The 27,054-nt window shown below is 42.7% G+C and overlaps 1 protein-coding gene across 36 annotated transcripts in view; it reads right to left on the bottom strand.

The window, feature by feature from the left end:
• Window positions 1–9,434: 9,434 nt before the first annotated feature.
• HMBOX1 (homeobox containing 1) overlaps window positions 9,435–27,054 on the bottom strand; it is a 224,176-nt gene continuing 206,556 nt past the window's right edge. For 4 of the 36 annotated variants that reach the window (XM_051842545.3, XM_070068229.2, XM_070068227.2 and 1 more), the window contains 4 exons: window positions 22,295–22,377; window positions 20,592–20,687; window positions 19,446–19,537; window positions 12,718–17,493 (listed from right to left, as the gene is read on the bottom strand). In XM_051842545.3, the coding sequence (XP_051698505.1) occupies window positions 17,356–17,493; window positions 19,446–19,537; window positions 20,592–20,687; window positions 22,295–22,377 (409 nt within the window). In that variant the 3' untranslated portion in view covers window positions 12,718–17,355. Of the gene's footprint in view, window positions 17,494–18,255; window positions 18,350–19,101; window positions 19,207–19,445; window positions 19,541–20,591; window positions 20,688–22,294; window positions 22,378–27,054 lie in introns of all 36 variants that reach the window. The other 32 variants (XR_011386240.2, XR_007918102.3, XR_011386241.1 and 29 more) reach the window with 20 other exon arrangements.

Here is a 27,054-nt window from a genome sequence, read left to right on the forward strand (position 1 = left end):
CAGTGAAGTGCGGGCGGTGGGTGTGTCAGCAGCGTAGCGGAGAGCTGGAGGGCCTGGGGGAGGAGGAAGGGGCATTTCTGGGCCACCAGTAGAGCCTAGTGAGAGAATTGGGCCAAGAACGGGAGCACTCGAGGCAGAATGGCTTAGCAGGGTTTTAGATCCCCACGTGAATCCCCGCATTTTCTCCCTGGGCTTCACAAGGACGAGAAGTTCCTGGGTATGTGTGTTCCTTGCTGAGACTCGCCCTGCTTGCCTGCGGCCGGCCTGTGTGCACTTGTGAGGAAGCGGCAGGGGCCCCCCAGCAGGCGAGGGCCCACGGTGGTGGTCATGCCTCCCCTTGGCGCAGGACACTTGACGCAGATGGACCCAAAAGCATCTTTCTCAGAACAGTCCCTGGTGCCTTCCTGTTGGGCTGCAGACACTAATGGTGTTGGGAGAGTCTTGGATCATCCTGTGTGTGTGTGGGTATTTGTAAATATGACAGGTTCACATGTTAACAAATGACTGATTTGGGGATTATGTTGATTTGGTACACAAATGGGAGTTAAAAAATCCAAAGACTCTATGATGAATTGTAAAGAAAGATTTGTATCATATAATGAACTAAACCAGTGTAATTTTGTACTATATTTGCCCTCCCATCAAATGACCAACAGCTTCTAAATAAATTCAGATGATTTCTTGCCTATGTCTGTGGTTGGTCTCGTTTCTCCCTTCCCGGTGCCTGGGGTCTTGAACTCAACGCAGACGGTTGCCTGCTAATGGCATGGCCTTGTTCTTGGTGGTGGTGGTGGGACTCCTCCAGATGAGAATGGAAAGAGGTGGGTCCGGGTCTCGGCAGCAGGCCCCAGGGCCCTCGCCTCGCAGCCTTGCCCACGAAGTGCTTGGCTGCTCAGGATTTGGACAGAGAACCCAGAGAGGCCTGCTGGTTCCATGAGCATTGTTGCCTTCCTTAGAACTCAGCTCCCCTCAGAATCCAGGGATCAATAGACACTTGGCGGGGGCCTTGAACAAGGTAACAGGAACTTCTGGGCTAGCCAGGGGAAGGTGGCAGAGAAGGACCATCCCAGCTCCATTGTCCACCTGGACTTGTCCTCCCCCAAAACTGGGAGTGGAGAACTCCTTCCATTAACTGCAAAGGTGGGTGGACCCTGGCAGGCTTTGGGGTAAGGTGTTTTGGGAGGGGAGGATTGGGGCTGTGGCGGGCTGGCCAGGCTGGGCGGAATTTGGGTAAACTTGCCCTTCACTGCGTGTTCTGGTTTCAGTAGGATTTGTCTTCTGGATCTTGTGACCCTGAAGTCATGAGTTAATGGTGTACAGAGGTGGAAATTGATACCATTGTGATGAAGTGGAGCCTAGTGAGAGGGCCTGAGGTCATTGGGGCATCCTGCTGGAAGGTAGTTCTGGCAAGAGGGTTGGTCCTGGAGGCGGGAGGCGGGCCCAGCCTCTCTGTCTGCTTCCTGGCTCACCCTGTGATCTTTCCTCCACACCTGTTCTGCCAATGCCATTCTCAGGCCTCACCAGAAAGACACCCAGCCAATGGGACTGCCTGATTCCGGAATGGAGCCTCCAAAACCCACGACTTAAGTCAACCTGTGTTCCTAAGTAGTTTCTTTCTGGGACTTCATGACTGTATTGTGATAAAAGCTGATAATATACTGAGCCCTGCTTGCCAGTGATGCCAGCTTCCTGCAGACATCCTGTCCAGCCTGTGCCCAGCATGGGTCTGGAACACTACTGTAGATGGTGGAGCTCGGCTCTGAGCAGGGCAAGAAGACCAGGCCCCCTTTGATAGGCTGTGGAATCCCAGCCCAGCCACAGCGAGGGAGGTGATGGCCCTTGCACCCGTGCTTTACTTGGCCCGTCTGATACAGAATATTCTCAGCAGTGTACGGCCACAGCCACGCGGAGGTCTGCTGAGAGGCGGCCGGCATTCAGAGCACATCTCAGCAGGACTTGTTTATATTCATAAGTGCAGAAGAATTGTTCTCGGAGATGAGCACTGCCAAGTAATGACAGAAATCTGGCAGCCAGGAGCTGCCCTGCTCTGACTGAGGCAGGCATCTGAATGTAGAATTGATCTAGCTCGGAGGATAAATCCTACTTTTCCAGCTGCTGCTACTCCTGCAGCTCAATGAGGATGCCTTTCTGTAGCTCAGACCCTGAAATGGGCTTTAGGTCATTCTTTCGAGTCCCTCAGCAAACCATTTGTGCCTGTCCTGTGCCTCGCCTTGTGGCACATAGTCTAGTAGAAACAAACTTTCCTGCTAGGATCCACGTAGGGGGACCCTGGAGTGCAGGCTGCAGTCAAGGGAGATACCAGGCCGTGAGGTGCAGACGGAGGACGGTTGGGTGGGCTGTGGGACTGAAGTCTTGAGGCTTCTGCCTAAGCAGAAACGTAAGTTTGGGGACCGATCCTGGGAGAGTACTGGGTTGGGGAATGGTCCTCAGTATTGGCCTCTGCCCCCATCTCCACTCCTGTTCACCTCCGTGTGGCAACATCAAAACAGTTCAAGAGCAGCTTAATATTTTGTAGTCATTTCTAAGTATGTATACTGAGAAAAAACAGATCTTTTACTTTGGTTTTCTCAGGGAAGGGGGCAAGTCAGTGGATTCCAGGGTCTACTGACATGAGAGGGAAGCCTCAGCACTTGGTCCTTGAATCTTAAAGATTTGATCCCAAGCCATCAGAGCATTTGCCCTGGCATTCAAGACACCTGCACCCCCTATTAGATGCCTGGGTTTTCCCAAGTCCAGCTTCCCGCTACTGTGTACCTGGGAGGTAAGTGGTGATGGCTTTAGTCATTGGGTCCCTGCCCCCGAAGTGGGACACCAGGACTGAGTTCCTGCTCCAGCTGTTGTGGGAACGTGGGAATGAACCCGTGCATGGGAGATCTCTGTTTCTCAAATAAGAATTTAAAGAAAGCCAAAAAAACTTCAACTTTTAAAAACTTGTTTTCCACTGCTATAGGCAAAGCCCCAGGAGACCACACTCTTTTAAGAAGATGGGGCTGAGGGTGCGGCTACAGTGGTAAAGTACAGGCACACAGAACGAACTACCCAGCAGGAAATGTCGAAAGGCTGTTATGTATTCCAAATGGGTGGGGATGCTGTTAGGATCCTAACAATTTAGGGGATGCCTGATCTTCATGTGATAGTATAGAGGGAAGATGGGAGCTAGGGCTATAAAGGAAGGCTGGGGAGGCTTGTGCTACAGCAAGGGAAGGTATAGTTTGGGGTCTTGAGAGCTCCCACAGCCTGTCATGGTGTTGGAAGGCTCATCAGGTGGACACACACAGCACAGGTTGGAGGGCTGGGAAGTGAATGAGTGAAGGAGGCTTTCGTGAGCTCAGAATTCCCTCTTTTAACCAGTCATGCTTAATTGTCAGCATCATACTCTTTAGGCTCCTTGGGTCTCTGGGCTCCCCAGTCCTTTTGAAAAACCAAAGGGACTGATGTTGAGAGCATGCTTCCATGGCGGACCATTTGGCATAGCCATTGGGGATGCCTGCATCCCATATAGGAGTGCTTGGGTTCGAGTACTGGCTCAGCTTCTGATTCTGGCTTCCTGCTACTGCCACCCTGGGAGGCAGCAGGGTACTGAAGAATTTGGGTTCCTGCCACTCTTGGCATTAGCTGGCCCAGCTCTGGCTGTTGTAGGCTTTTGGGGAGTGAACCAGTGGATAGAAGATCTTTGTCTGTCTGTCTCTTACTGTCTCAGCCTTTCCAATAAAATGAAACTAAAATTTAAAACGACCCACTCCCTTTCAGGCCTTCCTTTGTCAGTGGTTAGGCACTTCCAAGTGACTGTTCTGACCCAAAGAAATCCCAATCAGCCTTTGTTCAGTTATACATTTTATTCTCTAATAGGTACAATACTAAAATAAACACAAATTAAAAAAAAGTTTTATTAAAACAAAACTGTACAAAAAAGCAGTATACTACATTTTTAATTACAGAACAGTCTACTGTCCAAAAGGCACTAATCCAGAATAGGAGATACAATGATACAGGACTCATTTGAACTATTTTAATCAATACAATAGAGCGCTTGTTTCTTTGACCACTTACATCTAGAAACAAGAGCTTTTTGCTACAGTCATTACACATTGTTATAAATATGAGTCCTACAGGTGAAGGTGCAGTATCCCTCTCCCTAGAGAAGGTTCACATCAAGAGGGACCACTAGTGGGGCTGAGAGGTGGGTGGGCAGCACTGGGGCAAGGCTGTTGGCCACTGGGCACCTGGAGCTCGTCTTTCAGCCTGGCCTCTGATGGTTGGTTTCAGCCATTACTGGCAGCCATTTTAACCCCCTCACGTGTTTTAGCACCAGCAAAATGGGTTCTGAGATGCTCCAGGTAACTGGGGCTGGAGGTCTGGGTGAGGAAGCATCAGCAGCTCAGCAGAGGGGAGGCATTTTGGTAACCTGATCTGAAGAAAAAAAAAAAAAAGGCAGCAACTACTCTCAAGAGGGAGCCAGAACCTAGGACAGCCAATCAACTGGAGCCTACAGTCAGGGAGATCCACTTGCTGCTTTCTGGGTAGACTTTGGACCTAGAAATATGAGGGTCCTATTCCCAAGTTCAGAGACACCTTTCCTGTATTCCCTCTGGACCCAGTGGAGAGTCTGCAATTGAGGGATCTGATAATCTTTTGTTTTTGAAGGTGATTTCTGGAAGTGAGAAGAGTCAGAATGCAGCAAGTGGCCTGGAGTAGGTAATTTTCTGTCTCTGGTCCCAGCTCGGAACTGTGAGCAGCTCCTGGGTCAGCCGTGTGGCCTGGCGAGAGCGGAGCTCTGCTCACTTACCCCTGCTGGGTGGACAAGTTAGCTCTCTAGACCCCGGATTTCATTCTTTAATGGCCTCTGGACCTAAGGAAGAGAGATACTGCAGCTTTCCAAACAGTGTCAAACACATGTAAGACGAAGACAGGCATCTGATGTTAACAAAAATAAGTAACAAAGAAATAGGATTAAACCAAATCTCTTCTCACAGCATCCTATACTACATCCTCCTTCTGCTTAGCAGAAAATTGTACGTACACAAAAATACAAATACACAATTTTGTAGAACAGTCTGATTTTAATATATTTATATATATTTATATTTATACGAGTGGCAGGTTAGTTCATTATATAGAGCTTTTTGCACTTTTGGCTCATATGCAACAAGGCTTATAAATTCAGCTTTAGCTTTCATTCAGGTTTTTATAGCTTTTGAACAATTGTTTTCACATTTAAAGCAGCATCCAATTTGCACTAGGAGTTTGTGGTGATTACAGGAAAGATGGGGTCAGGAGGTTATTGGGGGTGGGGCAGAGGAAGATCTACATTCCAGTGTGTGTGGCAATGTAAGGAGGATTCCATGTGGACAGAGTTCACCATGATGACCCCTTGAGGTAGACTGAACACCTTACAGCAGACTCAGACACAGGTGTGACACCCTCAGGGACACATGGTGCACAAGATGGGGACAGACCAGAGGAGACGCCAAAGGAAAAGACAAAGACTGAGACACACAATGGCCAAGACAGGGAGGGGATCTCCCCACTCCTGCTCCCCCCAATCTGGCAGGGATCCCGCACAGCCCATCTTAGCTACTCGACTATTTGGTGGATGCTAAATACTTCTAGGCAATCCCCCGGCATCTGGTCCATGTATCTGATCCAATTACGCCTGTTCAACATGCTTCAGAGCTTGCTGCGCCAGCCTGTTCCCACCCCTATAGTGAACAGTAAAACAAAGCTGCACGTTGTCTGGAAGTGGAGATCACTCCCCAGCACTCCGCTTTTGCTAGAGTGTTCATGTTCAAGTCCAGCTAAGTGAAAAGAAACTGGGATTCTCCTGCTGCCTCTAACTGCATTTCACTGCTGTCCTCCCCGGCCCGGGGCACTCTTACGTTGCCCATTCTCAGTTACGGCCAGGGTAACTGACGAGCACTCGGTAGAACCTGTGAAAAACAGCATCTGGAGGACTGGGTGACAGCATCCCGCCAGAGAGCCCAGTTTGGTTTATCTGCTCCAGAAAAGCCTTATTTTCATTCTTGCCACAGCAATATTTTCCCATTCGATCACCTTCATCAACCACCTTCTCTTCTCTATCCCAGTCAGAATTCCACCAGCAAATGTGCCTACACATGTCCAGCGTGAATGCCCAGTGCTTGGGTTATTACATTGTCTGAACAAAAACGCTAGATTATTAGTGAAAATAAAGTGCCTGGGCATGGATTGTTCCATTTTACAAAACCTGGCAAATCTGAGCGCTACTTGGTGATGAGATCTGAACAGAGTGCAGTCTCAAAATAAACCTGTTGTACACCCACCACACAGGAAAGGCCCCATATTTAGGTCAGACTTAAATTACTTTCAAAAAGAAGCAAACAATGTCGCACTCATCTTCAAAGAAGCATGTTTGTTCTTGCTCTCCCAACGGCAGCCTTTCCAAGTCCTTGTGAGTGGACACCCTGGTCCCTCTAACCTAGGAAGAGGACAAGAGGCAGCCAGAGTCCAGTGACTCATCATAAATGAGTCAGCAGGTTTATCAACTATGATTATTTGACACTTTGCCCTTTTGCATGTTACAGACAGAATTCTACTCTGAGCTCTTGTTCTCCTGTCGTCTTCACTCAGACTGACTTTGCTAAGCAGACTCCTTAAAATTCCCTATGAACCCAGACTATGACCACACCAACAGAAACACCCCTAGAAACACAAGAAACGGTGACAAAGCCAGCCTTTGTGGCCATGAAGAGATCTCTCCCACTTGCTTGCCCTTGAAGTTGTTCTGCCTGCAGAACGCCAGGGACACTGGAGAGGGGCAGCCACCCTGTGCTCATCCCCAGTGCCAAGTGCAGGGTGGGGAAGGACAGGGGACAGGGCACAGGCCGATCTCTGGTGGATTCCAGAGGTCTTAACTTGCTTAGGCACTTAAAAAACATAAATAAGAATTTATCCTGGAAAGGTACTGCATACCCAACATGACCATGGTGTGGAAGGGTGAGCCCAAGGGGAAATCAAGAGAAGGCTGTGGGCTCTTCCAGGGGAGGCAACTACAATGCTCTTGGCATCTTCTGGCAGGGAGGGCAGCCTACTTGGCAGTCAGGGTGCGTGTGAAGCCAGTGCTGTATGTGATAAATCAGGGTGCAGGGACCCTGGCTCAGCAAAGCCTCTCCATGTCCATGCTGAAGCCATGGCAGAGATGGCCTGGGCCAGTGAAGGTTGGGGAAGCCGCTCGGGCTGCTCTGGGTGCCTGCCACAGGGCCTGGGAAGGCTCAGGCCACACTGAATTGCTCTCTAGGGTCAATGTCAAGAAACCAGTAGGAAGAAAGGCCCTTCCGAGGGTGGGGGTCTGGCAAAACCAAAGGACATGAGGACAAGGCCTGCCAGAGCTTCCATGCTTGGAAAGAAAAAGCATTGCTACCCCATCCTGAAGGACTCTGGTTTTGGTTTTGCGGTACCCATTTTCAGAGAGAAACAATTAAGGACTTCACGGATTCTAACGTAGTGAAATGTGGTTTCAAGGCAAAGAACACTAATGCTTCTCAAAAGCAGTGCACACAGAGCTCTTGCTCACCTTCATTCAGCCCACGCTAGATGTGTGCACTTGCTCCTGCCCCCTAGGAATCTGGCATAAACACAAGAGTTCAATGTAACAGCACCAAGAGTGGCTGCTGTTTACATTAATACAGCACTAATATCATTCTGTTTTCCAGTTTAAGAGCTTCAGTGAATGATGAAGTGAAAAATGATCCTTCACAAGTTTATGCTAGGTTCTTAGTGCCAGTAAAGCGCAAAAAAAATAAATAAATAAAAATAAAAAAATTTCCATGCTTATAGGAAGCCACAAAACAAGACTGAAATTTAGACTTCACTCCAAAGTGATGGGATGTTGAAAATGTACTGAAAGAAGTAATAAACCATGAAACGCTAGTTCTGAGACCTGTCTCTGCCACAAATACCAGCGTGTGAGATTCTTCCTTCCTAAGGAGGAATCAGACAGTGTCCATGTTCCAACATTTCAGTGGTACTCCAATCCCCACCAGAGATGCAAAATATGGACTATTACCAAAGTGGAAGGCACACATACATTTTCACCTTCAAATAGGTTCTTCTTTTTATGGGAGGGGGTTAGATAATAAAAACTCTGTTAGCCAGCAAATATACAATGTGTTGTTATGGGGACCGTCAACCTGACACTCAACCACTCTATAGCTGTAATCTGTTCTGAGGTGTTTTTCATTCTCTTGGGCTTCAAAGTTGCCTATGACATGACAGAGCAGATCAGGAGAGACAGACAATGACGGAACTGACATCTAGAGACATATTTTTGAGGGAAAGAGCTAGAAAATGGGGAAGGGGAGAAACACAGAACTTTAGTTAGCTAGCTGAGTCCTCAGGGCACTTGTAGCTGGTGTCCGTTGTTCAGCATCCCCAAGCAACCATCAGTGAGCCTCCACATGAACCGTGGCAGGACAGGAAACAGGTCTGTATCCCAAGGGAGCTCGCCCCTTTGCTGCATTCTTGGCCTGAGCTCTAACCTGTACTTGTCTCTGTGCAACTGCTACTTGCCAGTTAAAGCTCATCGGGAGCTAGGGAGTGCCTAAGGCAGTGCAGACACTAGGACAATATGAGGAAACGGTGATTTCTACAATGCCTGTGCCCTCTGAATGTGGCTGTGGTAGAGGGAAGGACAGGATGCATGGGCTGGCTGAGCACACCTCTAAACACAGCAGGACGCCTAGTAGTAACAGGCTCTAAGGAAGTGCTACAAGAGCCAGAGGGAAGATGGGAAGTGTGAGCGATGTTCAGATTCTGTCTTCACTAACTGCCCACAAATCCCAGCTCCCTGTGGCACTCAGAGGTAAGACAGCCACATATATTTTTTCCACTTCCCAACACAGCTACAGCGACTGTTTCTGTCACCATTGCTGACCATGGAGGAAGACCCAAGGGCAGTGCTATGGAAGAAGTCCAGGTTGTGGTGTCTCGGTCCTCATCAAGGTTTGTCCAGTTTCAGTGGGAACTCAGGTCATTGAGATGACGGCAATGTGAAAGTCTATCTGTGGGGTTATCCAGTGCCATCCCTTGAGAAAATAAAATGGGTTACTAGTCGGTGACTTTACTAGTCGAGTGGCCTGTGCTCTGATTAACATCCTCGTAAGATGAAAGCAGCAACCAGTGTGCTGCAGCTGAAGTGGTGCTGCTCAAGGGGGGGCTCGTGCCCAGTGCCCAGCAGGGTACAAGCTTCCTAAATGTCACCTGCAATCTTAGGCTCAGAGAGCTAGGAGGGCTCTGTGTGTTTGTCTCCTGCAGTACGACTGAGAACGCTGGTATCTCTACTTCGGATTCTTTCAGGAGTGACTGACTGCTGATGTTTTCTTCCAAAAGTATTTCTTGAGTCAGTACTACCTGTAATTTCACTACTTTTGGCAAGTAGGTTTTTGGTTTTGCTTTTAGTTAGGTTAGGAATTTCGGAAATCAAAGTGGTCTCTGAAAACATTCAGATAGGAAATGCCGCTCCAGCTTCACTTTGTCAGTAGCCCAGCCCCTGTGACAGCAAAGCCGCTACTTGGATTCCTGTACTAGCAGATTATGTTAGAAGGCTTTAACTACAGTGCTAATTCTATTTGCTTTTAATGTGGGCAGATAATAGGAATCTTCTGTTGGCTATTTAATGCATGTCTCACAAATCACAGAATTAGACTCATGTACTCAGTTCTCTGAAATTCTAATCTTAAGACAGATTCTAAATTCTAAGGAAGATGGTTATCTTTCAGAAGCTGAGAAAATAAGAGGAGTGCTTTACTATTCAGGTCATAAATTCAGGGTCATTGCAGTTGTCATAAGACTGATAGGATCCCAAAGGAAACAGTCTCAGTGGCTGTAGGAGTACAAGGAGTGGGTGAACATGAGGTTGATTTTAGTTCTTACAGGAGGCAAAGCACTCAGTAAAAACCTCTTACAGGATTTTTTTTTTTTTCCTGAACTAACCAAAGCACTACCATACATTTCAATGTAGGCATTGTGGAAGGAACATAAATAAAACAAAGAATCCTAAGGCAGTAGAACCTTATGCTAAATTCTGTGTGTATCTGGGGTAGGGGGAGAAGACAATTGTAAACAAGCAGCCAACCTCAGTGTTCTCAGGAGACTGAACTATACCGAGGACTTCATCTAGGTTAGGAGTACTTCTGATATGTGGGGATTTCTTAGAAAACCAGACCTGTATTATCTTTAGTGGCTACTAACCAATCCTGTAGTATCCTGGCCTGAAGCGGGGGTGGGGGGAGGGCTGAATGATGTAGGCATATTGGGCATAACCATGAGGCTCATGGGCATGGCACAGCTGTGAAAGGCCTCTTGGCAGCTGTGTTGGGTGCTAATATTCTTGCAGTCACTCCTGACCACATAGCTAAATTAAAACTCTACTAGTGATGGGTGAAAACAGATAACCAAACAGTCATATCCAGAAGGCGGCTAGTGATTCAGCAGCTCTTATGCAATAAGATAAGAAGGATAAGAATATATGCTGGATGAGAAGGGTCAGAAACCATGTGGAGTCTCACAGCCACATGACAGCCAATGGCACAGGGTCACAGAAGTGAAGGGAGGAAATAGGAAAGGGAGAGAACAACTTAGGAGTGTCCTGACACAGCAGAACACGGCAAAATCAGGGCTAGGAAAAGAAGATAACTGATGTGAAGAGGTTGGTAATTGCTCCGTAAGAGTGATGTGAGAAGTTAAGGCAGACTCATATGTGTGTCCTACTGCTCCAGTAACTTGAGAACAGTGCAAAATAGAGTTTTCCATTCATGTCACAGAGGTATTGAGAGCCTGTGTGCTCTTGTCACATTGTCTGCTCTGATCTTATGGTTTAATGAGGAAAACCCTATTCAACTCTTAGTAAATTGCTGCTTGGTCAGTAATTTCTGATGATGATGGCAATGGACATATCAGGTAACCCAGTAAAAATATGGAAACTCAGGGGAGCTCAGTAAGCAGCAAATGTCTACAAGCTGGGCCAACCACACACCCTCACTGGCTGGCAAGTCAGATGGAGTGAACTGGAAGCCTTGTCAGAGGTTGACTCTGGAATTCTGAATTGGTTTCTGCCAAAGGTGGAGCAGGCTGAAATTAAGGTTTTCAAAAATGTAGAAGTCAGATGGGAAGCAATAATCTAAGGCTTCCATTTTGAAGCTGAAATAACTCTAAATCCTTTTCTTGCACTCAGGGAAGAACATGAATACCATGTCATTATTTTAGTTTACTGAGTTGCTGTTCCAAATGTTCTTGGGAGCATTAGTGCTAAAAGGGAACAGGGGACGGGAGTGCTGCTATTTTCAATCACATAAAGGACAGAAATCCTTTTAATTATGACCATGCCAATCCACATCCTGCTAAAACAGCTAATTACATGTCAGGAGGACACTCAGTCATTCAGAACAATTGCCATTATATTTTTATATATTCATTCTATGCCACCCCCCTCAATTACCATGGTTACAATTTGAAAAGATTCAGCCAAACCTTCATTTGATCACAGCACACCAATGTGAATTTGAGAGTTAATTATGGCTGTATTGAGCCACTCTTATTTAAAAGAGATAGAATATGAAAATGGAGTCAAGAGAGCTGGCATTCCAAGATTGAAGTGTGTGCTGAGCTGAGTGCTACCCACACACTGGCTATACAGAGGTGCTCAGGCACCAACTGGAGGGCAGCTAAGTAAGTTCAGATACTGCTGTCCAGACTGGAGCAAACCAACCTGAAAACTTGTCATGTAAAAACAGTATCAGGAGAGTGGCCACATTCCCTTAAAGATGTGTGTTAAGAGAGTGGCTAGGGAGATGAGGGATGTGCATGGTTAACCGTCTAATGGTATAAAAGCACTTAGCAAATTTCACTTAAATGGAATAAATTAGAATTTGTTCTGCCTGAAATATCGTATTAAGAATGATGAAAAAGAGGTTCAGGGATACCCACATTTGTAATCCAAGGCATCTGCTATGTCAAAGAAGATAAACAGGGCATAGCCCAATTTTCTCACATTATCTTCTCCCCTGTATCTTTTTCTCTCAATTAGAAAAAGAATGCGTTGTTACAAGAAACTGGATTTCTCAGATCCTTAGATTCCTTTTTGCTATTTCTCATTCCTATCAAGTGGGAGAAATGAAACTAACATGGAAACTTCCCAACTTACAAACTACCAATGTTTGTTCATAGATACAAACAAAATTGCAGTTCAGAGATATGTGAGCTAACCATCAGCCCTGAAAGACGGCAAGAACAGTAGCTTATCACTGTCAACTTACAATAAAGAGAATATGAATAGCCTTTCAAAACCTAACCTGTTTATGAGAGAAGAGTTTCTGTGATATAAAACTGACTTGTTGGTTTCATGTATCTAAAAAGACTCTTACCTCTTTAGCATGTCAGTTCTCTTGAGAGTGATAAGGAATCTTTTTTCTTTGATAGTCATCATTGAAACCAAGAGTATGTAATAACAAAGGAAACCACATTACAAAAAAAGGGGGGGGGTGCCTTGGCTTTGACAGCATGCTACCATGAAATCCTCAGAGATAACCAGGCCATTCTTAGTTGCCTCCCTGGGAGAGCCTTCCACCCTCATTAGGGTGCAATACCTTTACACTGGATAACTAGATAACTCAGGAACTCCTAGGTAATGTTAGACAACATGGAAATGAAGAAACAGGAGGAGGGTTTTCAGGGCATGCAGCTCTGTTTGCCAAATTCAATATGGCTGACAACTGATCCCCAAATCCTGAGTAAACATCTTTGCTATTTAAAGAGCACATAAAACAAGGAATGCTTTATATGTATAATTCCCACCCCTGCCCCAGTGCATCTTCCCACCCCTTTCCCTCAAAAGATAACACCAGTGGGAGCTGGTCAACATGTCCAACTTTCACTTGGGAAATCTTGACAAGTAAATCTGGCTCAGTAAAGCTATTAATGAATTTGGCTGGTCTCAATGCAGCCCCAATGAATACAGTAGTTAAACATTACCAATAATCTTAAAAACAAAAACATGACAAAATCTATCACCACTCGTAAGATTTAAATCACAAAGATTAACACAGAAACCAGCATACAATGTAGAAGGTCAGTACTCATCAACTACAAGAAAAATTATTGCCTAAGAATCTTTTGAGACTCCTGGGGAAAAATACTGTGGTTGTTCTCCATACAATGAAAGATAAAAGCAATTGTAGAAGGCGGAGCCGTGAATGGGAAGACTGCTGCTTAAGACCAGAGAGAGTAAAGACTTGCAGTTCACATTTTTAGGATGGGGTGGGAGATCATTTGTGGAAAACTGATTTTTTTCCTACTGCTTTGGGCAGACATAATGTAAGTGATCAGTGGAATATGAAGCTGGTCAACACAGGATGGACTGTGTTCAGAGATGGGACTATACCACCTGCTTTGCCTGCTGTCAGAAGATTAAAAATTACAGCAAACAAATTAACTCTAGATCAGAACTTAGTGGTGGATCAGAGAGGAAAGTGGAAGAGGGATTGTTCATAGATGGAAAGGATGTGACTAGAGATTTCTGACTAAATGAGAGCCCATGTTTGCTGCAATTTTGTTTGATGATTGTATGCAAGAGGGAAATTTCTAACATCAGTATTTCCTAAAGTCATAGGCTAAATACGAAAAACTATCAGTGATCTCTTCATGAGTTATCATTTGAGGTAAAAATATATCTGGGTATCTGGTTGTAACACAAGTGGTGTTGAATCATAACTATCAGGAGCTAGAGGACCTGGATAGGCATACTTCAGTATTAATGAGCTGCTTCCTCACTCATGGCATTTTAGGGGGTCTCCACTATTAAGCTGGGGTATAAAGTGCCTTAAAGGGAGCTCTATGCCTTCCTATTTCTGTGAAGAAACACTTAAAAGACGAGACGGTGAAGACAATTCCTTTGTGGTACTCTAATATTATAAGGTTTGATGAAATTAAAATGTCTGTTTGGTACTGAATGGTACTAGAATGTCTCAGAGTGTATTGTGTGCCGTCCCCTGGCTTTCATCTGATGTTAAAGTTATCAACAGGTAGGCAGAAATCTCATTAAGATGATCCATTTTAAAAGATCCCTATGTAAGGTATTTTAAGAAGGGTGGGAGGGGTACCCGTCTAACCACAGTAATTCCGTTAAAGTGTCTTTTAAAAATAACAAATTACAGGAATACTTGTTGGCAAGGTTGCCCCCACCCCACATTTTTCAGTCTTTAATCCCCTGAAAGAGTCCTCTGGGGCCTGAAAAAGCATATGAGGTGAGAGAAGAGGGACAGAGCAACCAAAGAGCACAGAGCACATTTTTTTTTTAAGCTGCCTATTCTCCCCGCCAGGAATAGACCAGCTTAGAGTATATGTTGTTAATACCTCCTCTAAAACCTGAAACAGTATGAGAGATTTGCCATCCAATGATATTAGAAGTCAACTAGTGGCAGCTCTATTTGCCCTTATGACAGCTAAGATAGTCTGGACAAGATAGTAGCATTGAACCTGGTGAAAAACAGGAAACTGATGGTAGATTTATATCTTGATCCCAAGGAAGTAAATTCTCTCACTTGATGAAAAAGTCAAGTTCTTTGTAAGGCAGTGGGGCCTTAAGAGCAGGCCAGCCATCTTCAATTACAAGGAGAATTACGGGTGAAAAGATTCTGTCCTCCTATTCCTACTGAACTCAGTATGATGCTATTCTTCATGATTGTAGCAGTATCCTTTCAGGTTTATTTCATTGCCAGGGAGGGCCTGGTACTGCCCCCTAGGATGCCAACTCCCGTTCATTCTCTGAAGCCTATTTTGTTCTATAAAGGTCTTAAAACAACAAAACCTTTTAGCTTTTCTGTGGCAATCATTGTATTTCTTTAGAAACGGCAGCTGTCTCAACAGTTTGAGTCTGTTCCTTTAAAAAAACCAGCAAGAACAAATGATACTAGCAATCCCATCATAAAGAAGCTATCAATTATAATAATCTCTTTACAATAAATCATGGATGTGGCTTGTCACAGAGTATATTTTTTCTCTCCTTGTTCTTCCTGATTCAACTGAGAATAAGCAGACAAAATTCCACCAAAATGGAGAGATCAGTATGTTAAACTTCTTAGCAAAATAAAAGGAAACAACACAATTTTGTAAGTGAAGTAAAAAGTCAAATGAAACAAGAAATGATATGAATGGGGGTGGGAGAGAATCATTCCTGAGATTAACAAATGCTACTCTTGAATTTGTTGGTTCAAGCAATACAGTAAAGTAAGAGAAGACTGCCCCATTTTACTTGAAATCTTGGAAGCTACAGAAAGTACATTTCTACTTCCTGTGCCCCCCACCCCCATCCCTGAAGTCTGTGGACAAAAGCAGGACAGGCAGTGCCAATGGCTCTGTAAAGTCACAGACATAGACAAGTGCTCTTATGCCCTCCCCAAAGGTTCTTCCTCACACTTACATAAGCAGGATTTACACCTTAGATGATCCTAGTCATTGTGTGCCTTAAGTGGAATAAGACCAGCTAGAACTGGAGGATATTCAGTATTTCATGAATGAGGGGGGAAAACACAGAAGATGTCAGTAAGTCTCTTTCTCTCAATAGTTTTGGGCTGAATACATTTGGTGAGGGAGAATGGGTGAAGAGGTAAGGAAATAGCATCTTCCTTTTATCTTAGAAATTCTTTTCAGGTAATGGACAAAAAGACAGAAACCCTGCCCTATATTCCACTTTAAGCAAGGCTTCATTATACATATAAAGGAGAGATGGAATGAGGCAGAAAATATACAGACGCACCCAATGCTGCTACATTGAAGGCTGTTTCCCCTTACCCACAGTGACAGGGTGTCATTTAATCAGGATGCCAAGAGATCATTTTCATACAAGGCCAGCAGATGTAATTTTCTTTGATGCATGAATAGTTCATCATTTTGCTACTAGATGACAAGGTGATCACAGGGTGACTTTATAACGCAAGTTCACTGTTTGGTATTTTTGAGTTCTCAAAATGAAAAAAAAGATTTATCAAATATAAATATCTTTAAAAAGTAACAAAAGTGCTACATATGTGATCAAGGAAAAAAATTCCATTACTTACTGCCGCTTAAAGTAGATTAAACTTTACAAATATTACCACATCCATTATCAATATGGCTTCCAATTATTAAATAAATTGCCTGTAGCAATATAGCTTTTCACACCTCTACAAGGACAGAGTAAAAGAGAACACCAAAGCAGTCACATTCCCCTAGTATCTCGCACCCCCTACTTTTCTTCTGCTCCTATATAGCCAAATGTTTACATCTGTGATAGTATAATTCCACTACAAAGCCCTCTATCAACCTCTTAGATTAAGGGAGCTTCAGTTAATGGATACAGAAACCATGTTCTTTACTGTTTTGACCTTCGCTCCATGCTTGAAAGACTTTTTTGGTAGCAGGGAAAGGGGACACTGACAGGAGGCCAAGCAAGGTCCATGATAACCTCTAGCACTTTTGCAGGCAGGCACTGACAACTGTGCTGCGGAATGTACAGTGGTTCTGAGAACTGGGCATATATTAAAACATTCAGCTCGGATGTTTTCCCAATGCTCTCAAGCTGAGTTTTTCCTTTAAATGACTTTGTTTTTTGTCTTTTGTTTTTAATCATGGTCCCTAAAGGCAGAAGGCAGTATTTTATCTACTAAGTCACACAGCTTGTGAGAGGAAAGGATGTCTGTGTCAGGCATCAACCAGAATCTGAGACTGATTTTTTTCGTTGACATTCTTAGCACAGCACCCAAAGTATAATCTAGCCACGGTGTGACTATAATGAGGCACGGCTTCTTGCAGCTGGAAATCCATGATTCTCGTGCTGAGGTGGAGATTCTAGTGTTCTTTTTACTCTGTGGATACTCCCGAAAGGTGTCTGTCAATCCTGTGCCACTACCTCAGCTTACATCCTATCAGTCTTGGGGAAGGAAAAGGTGGTATGGGAATAGTGTTACATGAATCTAAAGGTACCCAAGATTTTACACACAGCCTAATAGTTGAGAACTGAGGGCTATCTAAATACCTGGAAGCACTTTTTTGGAATGCTAAGACGGAGCAGCAAGATTTTCTAGCCTTGGGGGCAGGGAGAGGGAAGTTTGGTTGGTTGGTAGTTATTATTTATTGGGATTTAATACTGAGAGAGTATATGCAAAGGCTGAGGGCACCATGCCATCTTCACAGAACAAGACCCTAACGGCTACCTGACATACAAGAAACTGCAAGTTATACTGTAAGAACACATGTTAAGGACCGAGGAAAGTCTGCTAAGGTGCTACGTCTAAACTAAGTTTACTTGGCGTGTTTAACCTTCCCTGATCAGTCATCATCCAGGGCCTCTGTCTTGATTTCGTTGGCTCCTTGTCGGGCCAATGCCAAGATAGTGTGGTTGACTGCTGCCATTTCCACAGCTAATGAGATGGGGTCTTGGTGGTCACTATGGCTCGTGCTGTCATCCTGGATGTGCAGAAATAAGAAATGACTGTTATTACTAGATTGGTAAAATACTTTAGCTCACAGAAAGGCATGCTGGGACAAAGGGAAGCAGAACATTCATGGAGGAAATGGTGAGGGAGGGTCTCATGATAGGCAGAGGTGAACTGTATTTAAGTAGACACTGAATGGATATAGGTCCAGAGACTCCTAGTTGACATTTTTATGATTCAACAAATAAAAAGCACTAAAAATGTTTTTTTTTTTCTAAGAATCTTATTTATTCCATCAGAAAGATTGCTTGTGATAATGATCAAACCTGGAGTGACTGAAAACAAAAATAACACGAATGTTTGGATCTTTCTGTTTGCAACAAATATAGCACTAATCATTGAAGACCATTCTGGTGAGTCATTAAATTTCAGATTGCTACTCTAACAAAACAGATTATTAGAATTTATAGTATCTCTAATGAACTGAGGAAACTAGACAAAAACAAAAACTATAGGCATCAATATCTTGCAGATAAAAACACAATTTTGTAAAGGGAAAAAAAAATTTCTGTTTCAACAAGACAAGTGTCATTGCCAGAAATGGCTATGAGAGAAAGGTGAGGAGCTCTCCTTCTGTGTAAGGGGGTTGGCAGGTGCCTTACTTAGAGGGAGTGTGAAGTTCTCCTCCCTTGAAAGGATGTGTTAAAACAATAAAGCTGTGAAGGAAACTTGCATTGCAGGATGTATGTCAGGCACTGAAGACAGTGTTACAAATAAGGGGTACATTTCTCACCTGTCACATCTTCAGGGGAACTCTGTATCAAAGAGCTTTGGAAAGGGTAAGTCCCTTGGGGAAAAAAGCATGGGATGTGCTGCCCTCAGGGCATCTGTAAAAAAAGATGGAAATGTTCCATCTATATTGGTAGACTGAAAAATAACAGGAATGTTTCCAACTAGAAAGACTTACAGAACATTCTCTTGAGTAAAAGGTGGGGCTATGGTGTAGTTTGGAGTCTTGGAAAGCGTGGGTGTTATTTCATTCCAGTTTTCACGGAAGAATCTTTACAGTTTTAAAGGGCTCAGTTTCATATCACACACACTCTCAGAGTGGCTGTGCCCAGCCAGCAGACAGGCTGTAAAGCTGTTAGGAGGCAGATACACACGGAGGACTACGGGGATGAACTACTGAGGAACAAGGAAAACTTGTAGGGAAGAGCAGACGTTTTTTGTTGGGGTCTAGGGGAAAGGACCATACATTCTTTGGATATTAAAAATGGAAAGGAAATGAAATCCTATAAAAATTTTAAGGAAATCTTAAATGGCAGGGGGAGGCTCCCATAGTCTGTCTTACTGAATTATTCCATGCAGTGGCTACAATTAAATACATTTTTCCCCAAGCAATGCAGAATAAATCAGGGCTAGGTGAGAAGACATGCAGGTATTATACTTATGAGAGGATGCATGTGTCAATGTGCCAGAGAGACTCTGGAAGAACCACTCCTGTGGGTGAGAGCTCCCCACTGCAGTGAGGCCTTCCATGGTGCCCTGCATCGGTCCATGTGTAGGCATGGGTCACAGCTGCCCAGCTGCCCCTAGTGTTTCTCAAACACTGAGTGTGTGTGGTGATGGTGCAACTTGCTTGTTTGGATCAGATCCTCCTCTCTTCTTCTACCTTCTCTGCTTCTCTGCCTCCCTCTGAACTTCTTCCCTCCTCCTCCTCCCCATTGCGTACTTGCCAAGTATCCTGTTGTATGACAATAAATCCATGTGGGTGAGTAACGATTTCTCACAAATTCAACAGGACAACTGAATCTTACCACATTCCTTTCAAATTACATGAAAAACTAACTAGACACATGAGCAGAGTGGAGGGACACCCACCCCCCTCCCCCACCCCGTATAACCACACCCATGGAACTGAGTTGTCACACTATCCCACTGCTCAGCAACCAAGTCCCTCTGTCCAGCTGCTTGCCTGCTTACCTGTTCAGAGTAGTCATTCCCATCAACATCATCACTGTTGGAATGGCCTCCTGGACTCTGTACATCGATCCCATGACTCTCCAGGATTGCTGCTTCTTCGAAAAAAGCAAATAGATCCCTAAATTATCTGTTACTTCATCCTAATGACTGAAACACGGAATGAACTTTTGTGTTGGGAAACTTGAATATAATTCAACAAGAACATATTTCTTCTAGATTTTGTTTCCTTTCAACCGCAGATGGATAAAATTCAATTGCCTGTATGTCAGGGAGGGTCCCATTTGCCATTCTGGAGTCCCTACTGCTATGCCTAGATGAGTTTGAGAGCTGTTAAATACTTCATAGAAGTTGCTAATTAAATAGCTCTCCTGTTTCAGGCTTCTGTGAAGTGTTTGAGAATTAAAATGAACAAGAAGTATCTTTTTAACAAAATGCAATTTTAGAAGTTCAAAACCAGTGTTTCTCTAAAATCAATACAAATCCCATAAATTCTTTTTGGGGGGGCAGTTTTAAATTAGAAAGCAGAATCCTTTATTCCTTTTTTAGTTGTATTCACAGTTCTCTTTATGGCAGTTTTGGCATTTTCTTTCCTCACTCCAGCATTTACAAGGTATAATTGACAAATATAAATATTTATAGTATACAATGTGATGTTTTGATCCATGCATACATCCTAGAATGATGAAATCAAGAATTCTAATTAACTGGGTGCTGTTTATCTCTGCCTTTGGCTGTTCCTTGTCTATTAAACCTCTTTCATTCAAATTCTATTAATAAGGTATTTCCTAAGTTACAGCCACATAACAAAGCAACTTGGGTATCAGATTTCCTCTCAAGACAAAGTATCCTTAATATGCACTACAGGAGTAATCAAATGCTGGGGGAGGGGAATGTCAAACTGTACATTCTAGAATATTGAGAACAATGAGTTTAACGGATTACAATGTCATTACAACAAAAATAACAAACAGTACTAACTTTGTGTTATTAAAAATACAATGAAGAAAAACAGAAGGGCAACTTTTTTGTTAGTGTTAAAAGTTAGGATCATTTGGATCCTGTAGTTTTTAAACTGAAGTCACTCTTGAAATAAACATGATGTTCATAAGTGCTTGAAAGGAGAAAGCAGCCCCTCTAATACATTACCGATATTGGCTCTCCTCTTGATTTCCTTCCGCCTGTTAGCAAACCAATTATATACTTTCAGGGAGGTAACTCTTTCCAGATCTGACAGCTTTTTGCCTGTGAATGCATACAATAAAATTCAGATAATCTCCATCTGGGATACAAGAATGAACTAGTTTTAAGGATTACTAGTTTTCTTTTTTAAAAGTTGCTTTTGCTTGCCTTTATTGTCAAAGTAACAGATGCAGAGTGAATTTTTTCAGCATTACTTAGTATAGTATCTATTACTAAATGAACAAACACATAAATATACAACTAGCAACTAATAACACAATATTATTCAATTCATAAAGCTAGATACAGTATTCAAGAATTTGACAAAGTCAGTCTACCAGATGGAAGTTCACATATTACCTGGAATCTTCTCTTAATTAGCATCATTCTAGAGAAATAAGCTATTGACAAGTTTCCAGGAAGTGGAAATATATTAATAGGTTTCCTGCTATCTTAAGACAGAGGGTATTATACATATTTTCTTGAAGACTAAAGGTCACTATGTCCATTCATTACTTGAACTATGCTCGAATACACATCACCATCCAGGTTGCATTTGCGATTTACTATCTTATTTATGCTGTCAAATGTGATTTCTTATAGATAGCTCCAAGCTTGCCAGTAAGAATCTACCTGTACCATTCCCTTCTCTCTCCCATCCTTTTCTGTTTTTCAGTTTTCAACCCACAGTGGATGGAGAAACCAGAAAACAGGCTGGTTAGGGCCTTGATGGAGGGCGAAGTGTCTTCCAGGGAGAGTGCAAGTTCCTGTACAGCTTTAGAGTTCAAGTTCCTGCACACTTTTGGCTTGTTGAAACAGGATATAGCTGGCTCTCACTTATGTGTTGCTGGAGCTGAGTTTTCAGGGTTGAGATTGCTAGGAGTCTGATTTCTAGGTATTGGAGAATAAATTACTGTTTGTTATAGAACACTGATACTTCTGTATAAGCTGATCAAAACATCTGACCAAATATGTCAACTGGATCATCTTAACTGAGAATGGTTTCTGGTAAAAGATGAAAAATGTGGAATAGCATTCTAGGATGTGTAAGAAAATACCTATTATTTTGGAATTTATATATTCATACTAAGTTTTTGGAAAAATAATACATTAAAAAATAATAATTCTGGGGCTGGCGCTGTGGTGTAGCCATATGGGTACTGGTTAGAGTCCTGGATGCTCCACTTTCAATCGAGCTCTCTGCTATGGCCTGGGAAAGCAGTAGAAGATGGCCCAAGTCCTTGGGCCTCTGTACCCACACGGGAGACCTGGAAGAAGCTCCTGGCTTAGATCGGTGCAGCTCTGGCCATTGCAGCTAATTGGGGAGTGAACCAGCAAATGGAAGACCTCTCTCTTTCTCTCTCTGCCTCTCCTTCCCTCTTTCTGTAACTCTTTCAAATAAATAAATTTTAAAAAAATAATAATCCTAAGGTCTCATCTCTTATGCAGGTTCACTCCCCTGAGAGTCTCCAATGGGAGCCTTTGATTTTGAAAAACTGAACAACATCCTTCGGAAGTACTGTGTGGGCAGGAGAGGGTGGTGACCTCCAGAAGAATGGCACGGACTGAGCTGACAGCACCACATTGGGATGAGCATGAAATTTAGTGTCCTAGATGCTGGTCTGTGACTAAGGACTGTATCACGTGTCACAGAGCACAGCTGTACTTACCTGGCTTCTGTATAACTGCATTGCAAGCATTTGCAATTTCTTCTCTCTTTGCTTCATCTGGGTATTGATTCTCATTGAAGTAACTGCAGAGGCAACCAATAGAAATACAAGGTTTTCACTTTTAAAGTGCCCTCATTAAAACCCTAATTCATTGAAAATATGTTGGGCCGGCGCCGCGGCTCACTAGGCTAATCCTCCGCCTAGCGGCGCCGGCACACGGGGTTCTAGTCCCGGTTGGGGCGCCGGATTCTGTCCCGGTTGCCCCTCTTCCAGGCCAGCTCTCTGCTGTGGCCAGGGAGTGCAGCGGAGGATGGCCCAGGTGCTTGGGCCCTGCACCCCATGGGAGACCAGGAAAAGCACCTGGCTCCTGGCTCCTGCCATCGGATCAGCGTGGTGTGCCGGCCGCGGTGGCCAATGGAGGGTGAACCAACGGCAAAGGAAGACTTTTCTCTCTGTCTCTCTCTCTCACTGTCCACTCTGCCTTTCAAAAAATAAAAAAAATAAAATAAAAAATAAAAAAAAGAAAATATGTTACTTAAGACCTAACATCCACATGTACAGTCCAAGCTGTCCAAGAGAAAATTCCATGAGGACAGAAAGGGTCTCTTCTCGTGCTGTCCAATATGGGAGCCACTACTCACATGGTTATTGAACCCTTAAAATGAGGCTGGTGTAAGGAATGTAAATTATATTTAATTTAAATAGCCACATGTGACTAGTGCCTGTTGTATGGGACATACTGTTACACATTGCTGTCCTTCATTAAAAGATGCTATTAACATAAAAGTTATTTTTGATATATTTGATGACAGTCACACTTACTGACATAACAATAGAGCTTTTCTGTTTTTAGTCATATTGTTTGTAGCAACAAAAATTGGAAATTACCCAACTGTTCACCAACAGGAAAATGGCAGAACAAATTTTGGGACATCAGTATTTATACACAGCTATTTAAAAACAACTAAAGAATAAAAGTTTTGTCCATTGACCTGCAGGGATGTTTGTAACATGTTTCTAAAGAAGAATCTGAAGAATAATTGGCACACAAAATCATCATTTATAAAATATAAAAATTCCTGTCTATGTGTACCTAAGTTTGCACGGAAAAAAGTACACATCAGGCTGTAAATACTGATTACTCATTGCAGGGGAAAGGGCTTAGTGGCAAGAGACAAACAATTTATCTTTGTTATTTTTCGTATGTTAAAAAGTTACATATTCTTTTTATATAACATTACTTTAAAAGAAAATTAGGTTTATTAAACTTATCCTTAGAATTATCAGACCTGTGAGGCTGTATTTAGGAACAGAATGCTTAATACTATTACTTCTTCTGTCATCTATGAGTTTTAATAAAAATATAATTTTCATGCTTTGAACCTATAAATTTAAGATACAGAAATGATCTCTCATCAAATTCTTGTACCTATCATTTCTTCAGGGGTTTCTCTTCCCTGTAATCCAGTTCTCTTCCCTATAATGCAATTCCTTCACTGTTCCTATCTGCAATGGTGGAAATGCTAACACATACTAGAGGTTCCTGCCCCTTCCCAAGAATCTCCTGAAATTGTCATCATCCCTTCTCTTGTCACAATCTCTTCCATGAAGGGTACACCTTTTCTGCAGTCTCAACAGGAGCTGCCCCTACCTACCCACGTTTCTTTTCTAAAACATGAGTCCCATAAGTGAATCTTTCCAGTCTTGTCAACACTCACCCTCCACTATCCTGCTTTATTTCATGATTTAAGCAGCTCTTCCTATATGATTTTCTGTTATAATTTTTGGAGCTAAAGTATTTACATGGAAGATTTTTCCATGTCACTATCGACATAAATTTCTTTTTTTAATGAGACACACAAAGAGTACATGGAAAAGTTCTTCCATCTGAGGATTCACATCCAAAATGCCCTACACTAGGACTGGACTGGGCTGAAGCCTAGAACTCAATAGAGTTCTCCCATGTGGTGGCAGGAACCCAATTATTTGAGCCATCATTACTGTCTGCCATGGTATCTCTTGGCTAAAAGGTGGAGTCAGGAGCTAGAGACATACTGAACACAGACACTCTGAAGTGGGTATCTTTATCTGTCAGGCTAAATGCCCACTCCACTTGCACATTTCTAATGGTCTTTGTCTTTGCTCCACTTCTGCTATTTTCTTGGGCAAAGATACTGTGGATTAGCTCCATGAACTAGCAGGATGGGTATTAAAAAGGCAGAATCTCAAACCCATCTCAGAATCTAATCAGAATCCAAATTTTAATTGTCAGGTGACCTGAATGCATAGCGCCATCTGTGATGTACTAGATTAGTACATCAAAACAACAGTAATAAGTGGTTATTAAGTATGTAAAATGTGCTTGGCACTATAAATAAAGAATTAGTTTTTGACTTCAAGGAGTTCAAAATCTACTGGAGACAGGTATCAATAAATATAATTGCGGTAAAATATTACAGGATGTACAGACAGTACTGTGAGAGGACAGATGAAGGTGTGCTCAGTGTTGTGGGCGGGAGCCTGGTAAGACACTGCAGACAAGTACCTGTCAAGTGAGTTAGGGATGGGCAGGAGGTTGCAAAGCTGAAGAGAAAAAAAGCATTTCATTCAAGACAACAGCATGTACAAAGGCAGAACGGTAGATAAAAGTCAGAATTCTGGGCATGCAGAAAAGTTCACTGTGGTTAGAACGTGGGATTCCTAAAAACAAACAATAGAAATTAGCCTGAAGAGACAGGATGGGGTCAGCTTATGATGAGGTTTGTCAGTTTTATAAGACGTGAGGACTTTATGTCCTGAAATAAATGTGGGGCCTGAGGTTTAAGCCATGAAGAGATATACTCCCATATGTTTGTTAGAAAGACAACACATCTTCGTGACTTCATCTTCAGAATTCTACCTTCATGATCTTAATTCTCAAGTCCCTTAGTCTCTGAATTTTTCCCGCCCCCACCAACTAAATGTTTACGTCTAATTCCTCATCTGGCCTCACCTGTCACTTCTTAGCCTGAACTCCTGGGTAAGCCAAATCAACAATATCTCTTAAAAAAAAAAAAAAAAAAAAAAAAAGACTACTGAGCTTTCAATGATTAACACAACTCTGTAAACCATGTTTGGAAAGTGTATTTGGATCACCTGAGAAACATAAGGACTGTAACTATGTTCTAGTGATCAAGAGAATAAAGCCACACTATTTTTGGGAGACATATTAGAATTTGCAATTATTGATGGTATGTGAGTTTTCCACACTGAGTTAAAAGTTTTAGAATTTGGAGCCAGTGTTGTGGTATAGTGGGTAAAGCTGCTACCTGAATGCCAGCATCCCATATGGGTAATGGTTCCTGTCCCAGCTGTTCTACTTCCAATCCAGCTCTCTGCTAATGTGCCTTGGAAAGCAGAAGATGGCCCAAGTACTTGGGCCCCTGCCAGACATGGGAGACTCAGAAGAAGATCTCGGCTTCTTAGTTTGGACCCACCTAGCTCCAGTTGTTGTGATCATTTCAGGAGTGAACCAGTGGATGGAAGGTCTGTGTCTCTCCCTCCCTCTATGTAAATTCTGCCTAAAAATAAGTCTTTTAAAAAAAGTTTTAAAATTCATCTTCAATCTCTATTTTTAGGATCTCACAATATAAAATAAAGACTATGAGGGTAAAATGAAAAAATCAGCTTTTTCCAAGTCAAAAGCTCAAGAAAATAAGAATTCATTCCGTAGTTTCAAATTTTTAAGCTTGGCAACTAATTAATTCACTCTTCTCTGTAAAAGATGTATTTTTATAATGAAGAACATTAATTTTCATTAAAATATGCTAATAAAACTGGAGGTGTGTACAAAGGACTGTTCTATCTTCTTTTTCTATGTCTGAAATAATTCAACATTTTAAAAACAATTCATGATACATAGTATAAAAACTGATAAACATATATAAGATATCTTATGTTACATATTTAAGTTCAAAGCTCTTAAAATCTTTCTTTGTGGGGACACACAACACTGATATAAGTGGAAGAGTTTTTAGGAAAGATATTAAGTAGATCAGGAAATACAATAGTCAGCACATACGTATTACCTGACTATGACTAAGGCACTGTATTTGATGAGTATATTTAGGTTCAAATCAGGAGTCCTGATTTTAAGAATCTATGATTCAGTTTAGGAGAAAGATTTTATGAAAGCATCAATAAAAGGAGTTAAAACAACAGTCAACATAATGTAACTGTGATAAACCAAAATGCAGATAGCTGCTAAGTAACTGTATCAACATGCTAAATAAATTCAGAATAGAGATTAACTCTACAGACTGGACATATCTGAGAATGCTCACTCAACTGGCCAGGCTTCTGAGGGATGCACAGGCTCTGGAAGGGGCAACGTGAACAGTAATGATAAACTACAAATGCATAAAAATGTAAGATGTATTTGGAAAATAGAAGGCAACTAGTGATCTGTGATCTGATTAGACTTTAAGGGTTATACAGAGGGTTTCCACACATCCTCGTTTTCCTGGGATACTACTGTTGGATTATTAATACTTGCCCCCACCCCTACTCCTACCCCAATCCCTCTCCCAAAGTATCCCATTTGGAATATTGATTTATCTGAATTTAATGTCAATTAAAATCTCCTCTTTTTCATGTCTGCTCTACAAAAAAGGATGTAACTGCTCAGAAAAAAAGAAAGCATAAGGAGAACAAAGGCGTGGGCCCCTGCGACTCAAGTGGAAGACCTGGATGAAGTTCAAGGCTCCTGATTTCAGCCTTGC

Source organism: Oryctolagus cuniculus, chromosome 2 (assembly GCF_051225735.1).
Source record: "Oryctolagus cuniculus isolate XC-2025 breed Fujian yellow rabbit chromosome 2, ASM5122573v1, whole genome shotgun sequence".
Lineage (NCBI taxonomy): Eukaryota > Metazoa > Chordata > Mammalia > Lagomorpha > Leporidae > Oryctolagus > Oryctolagus cuniculus.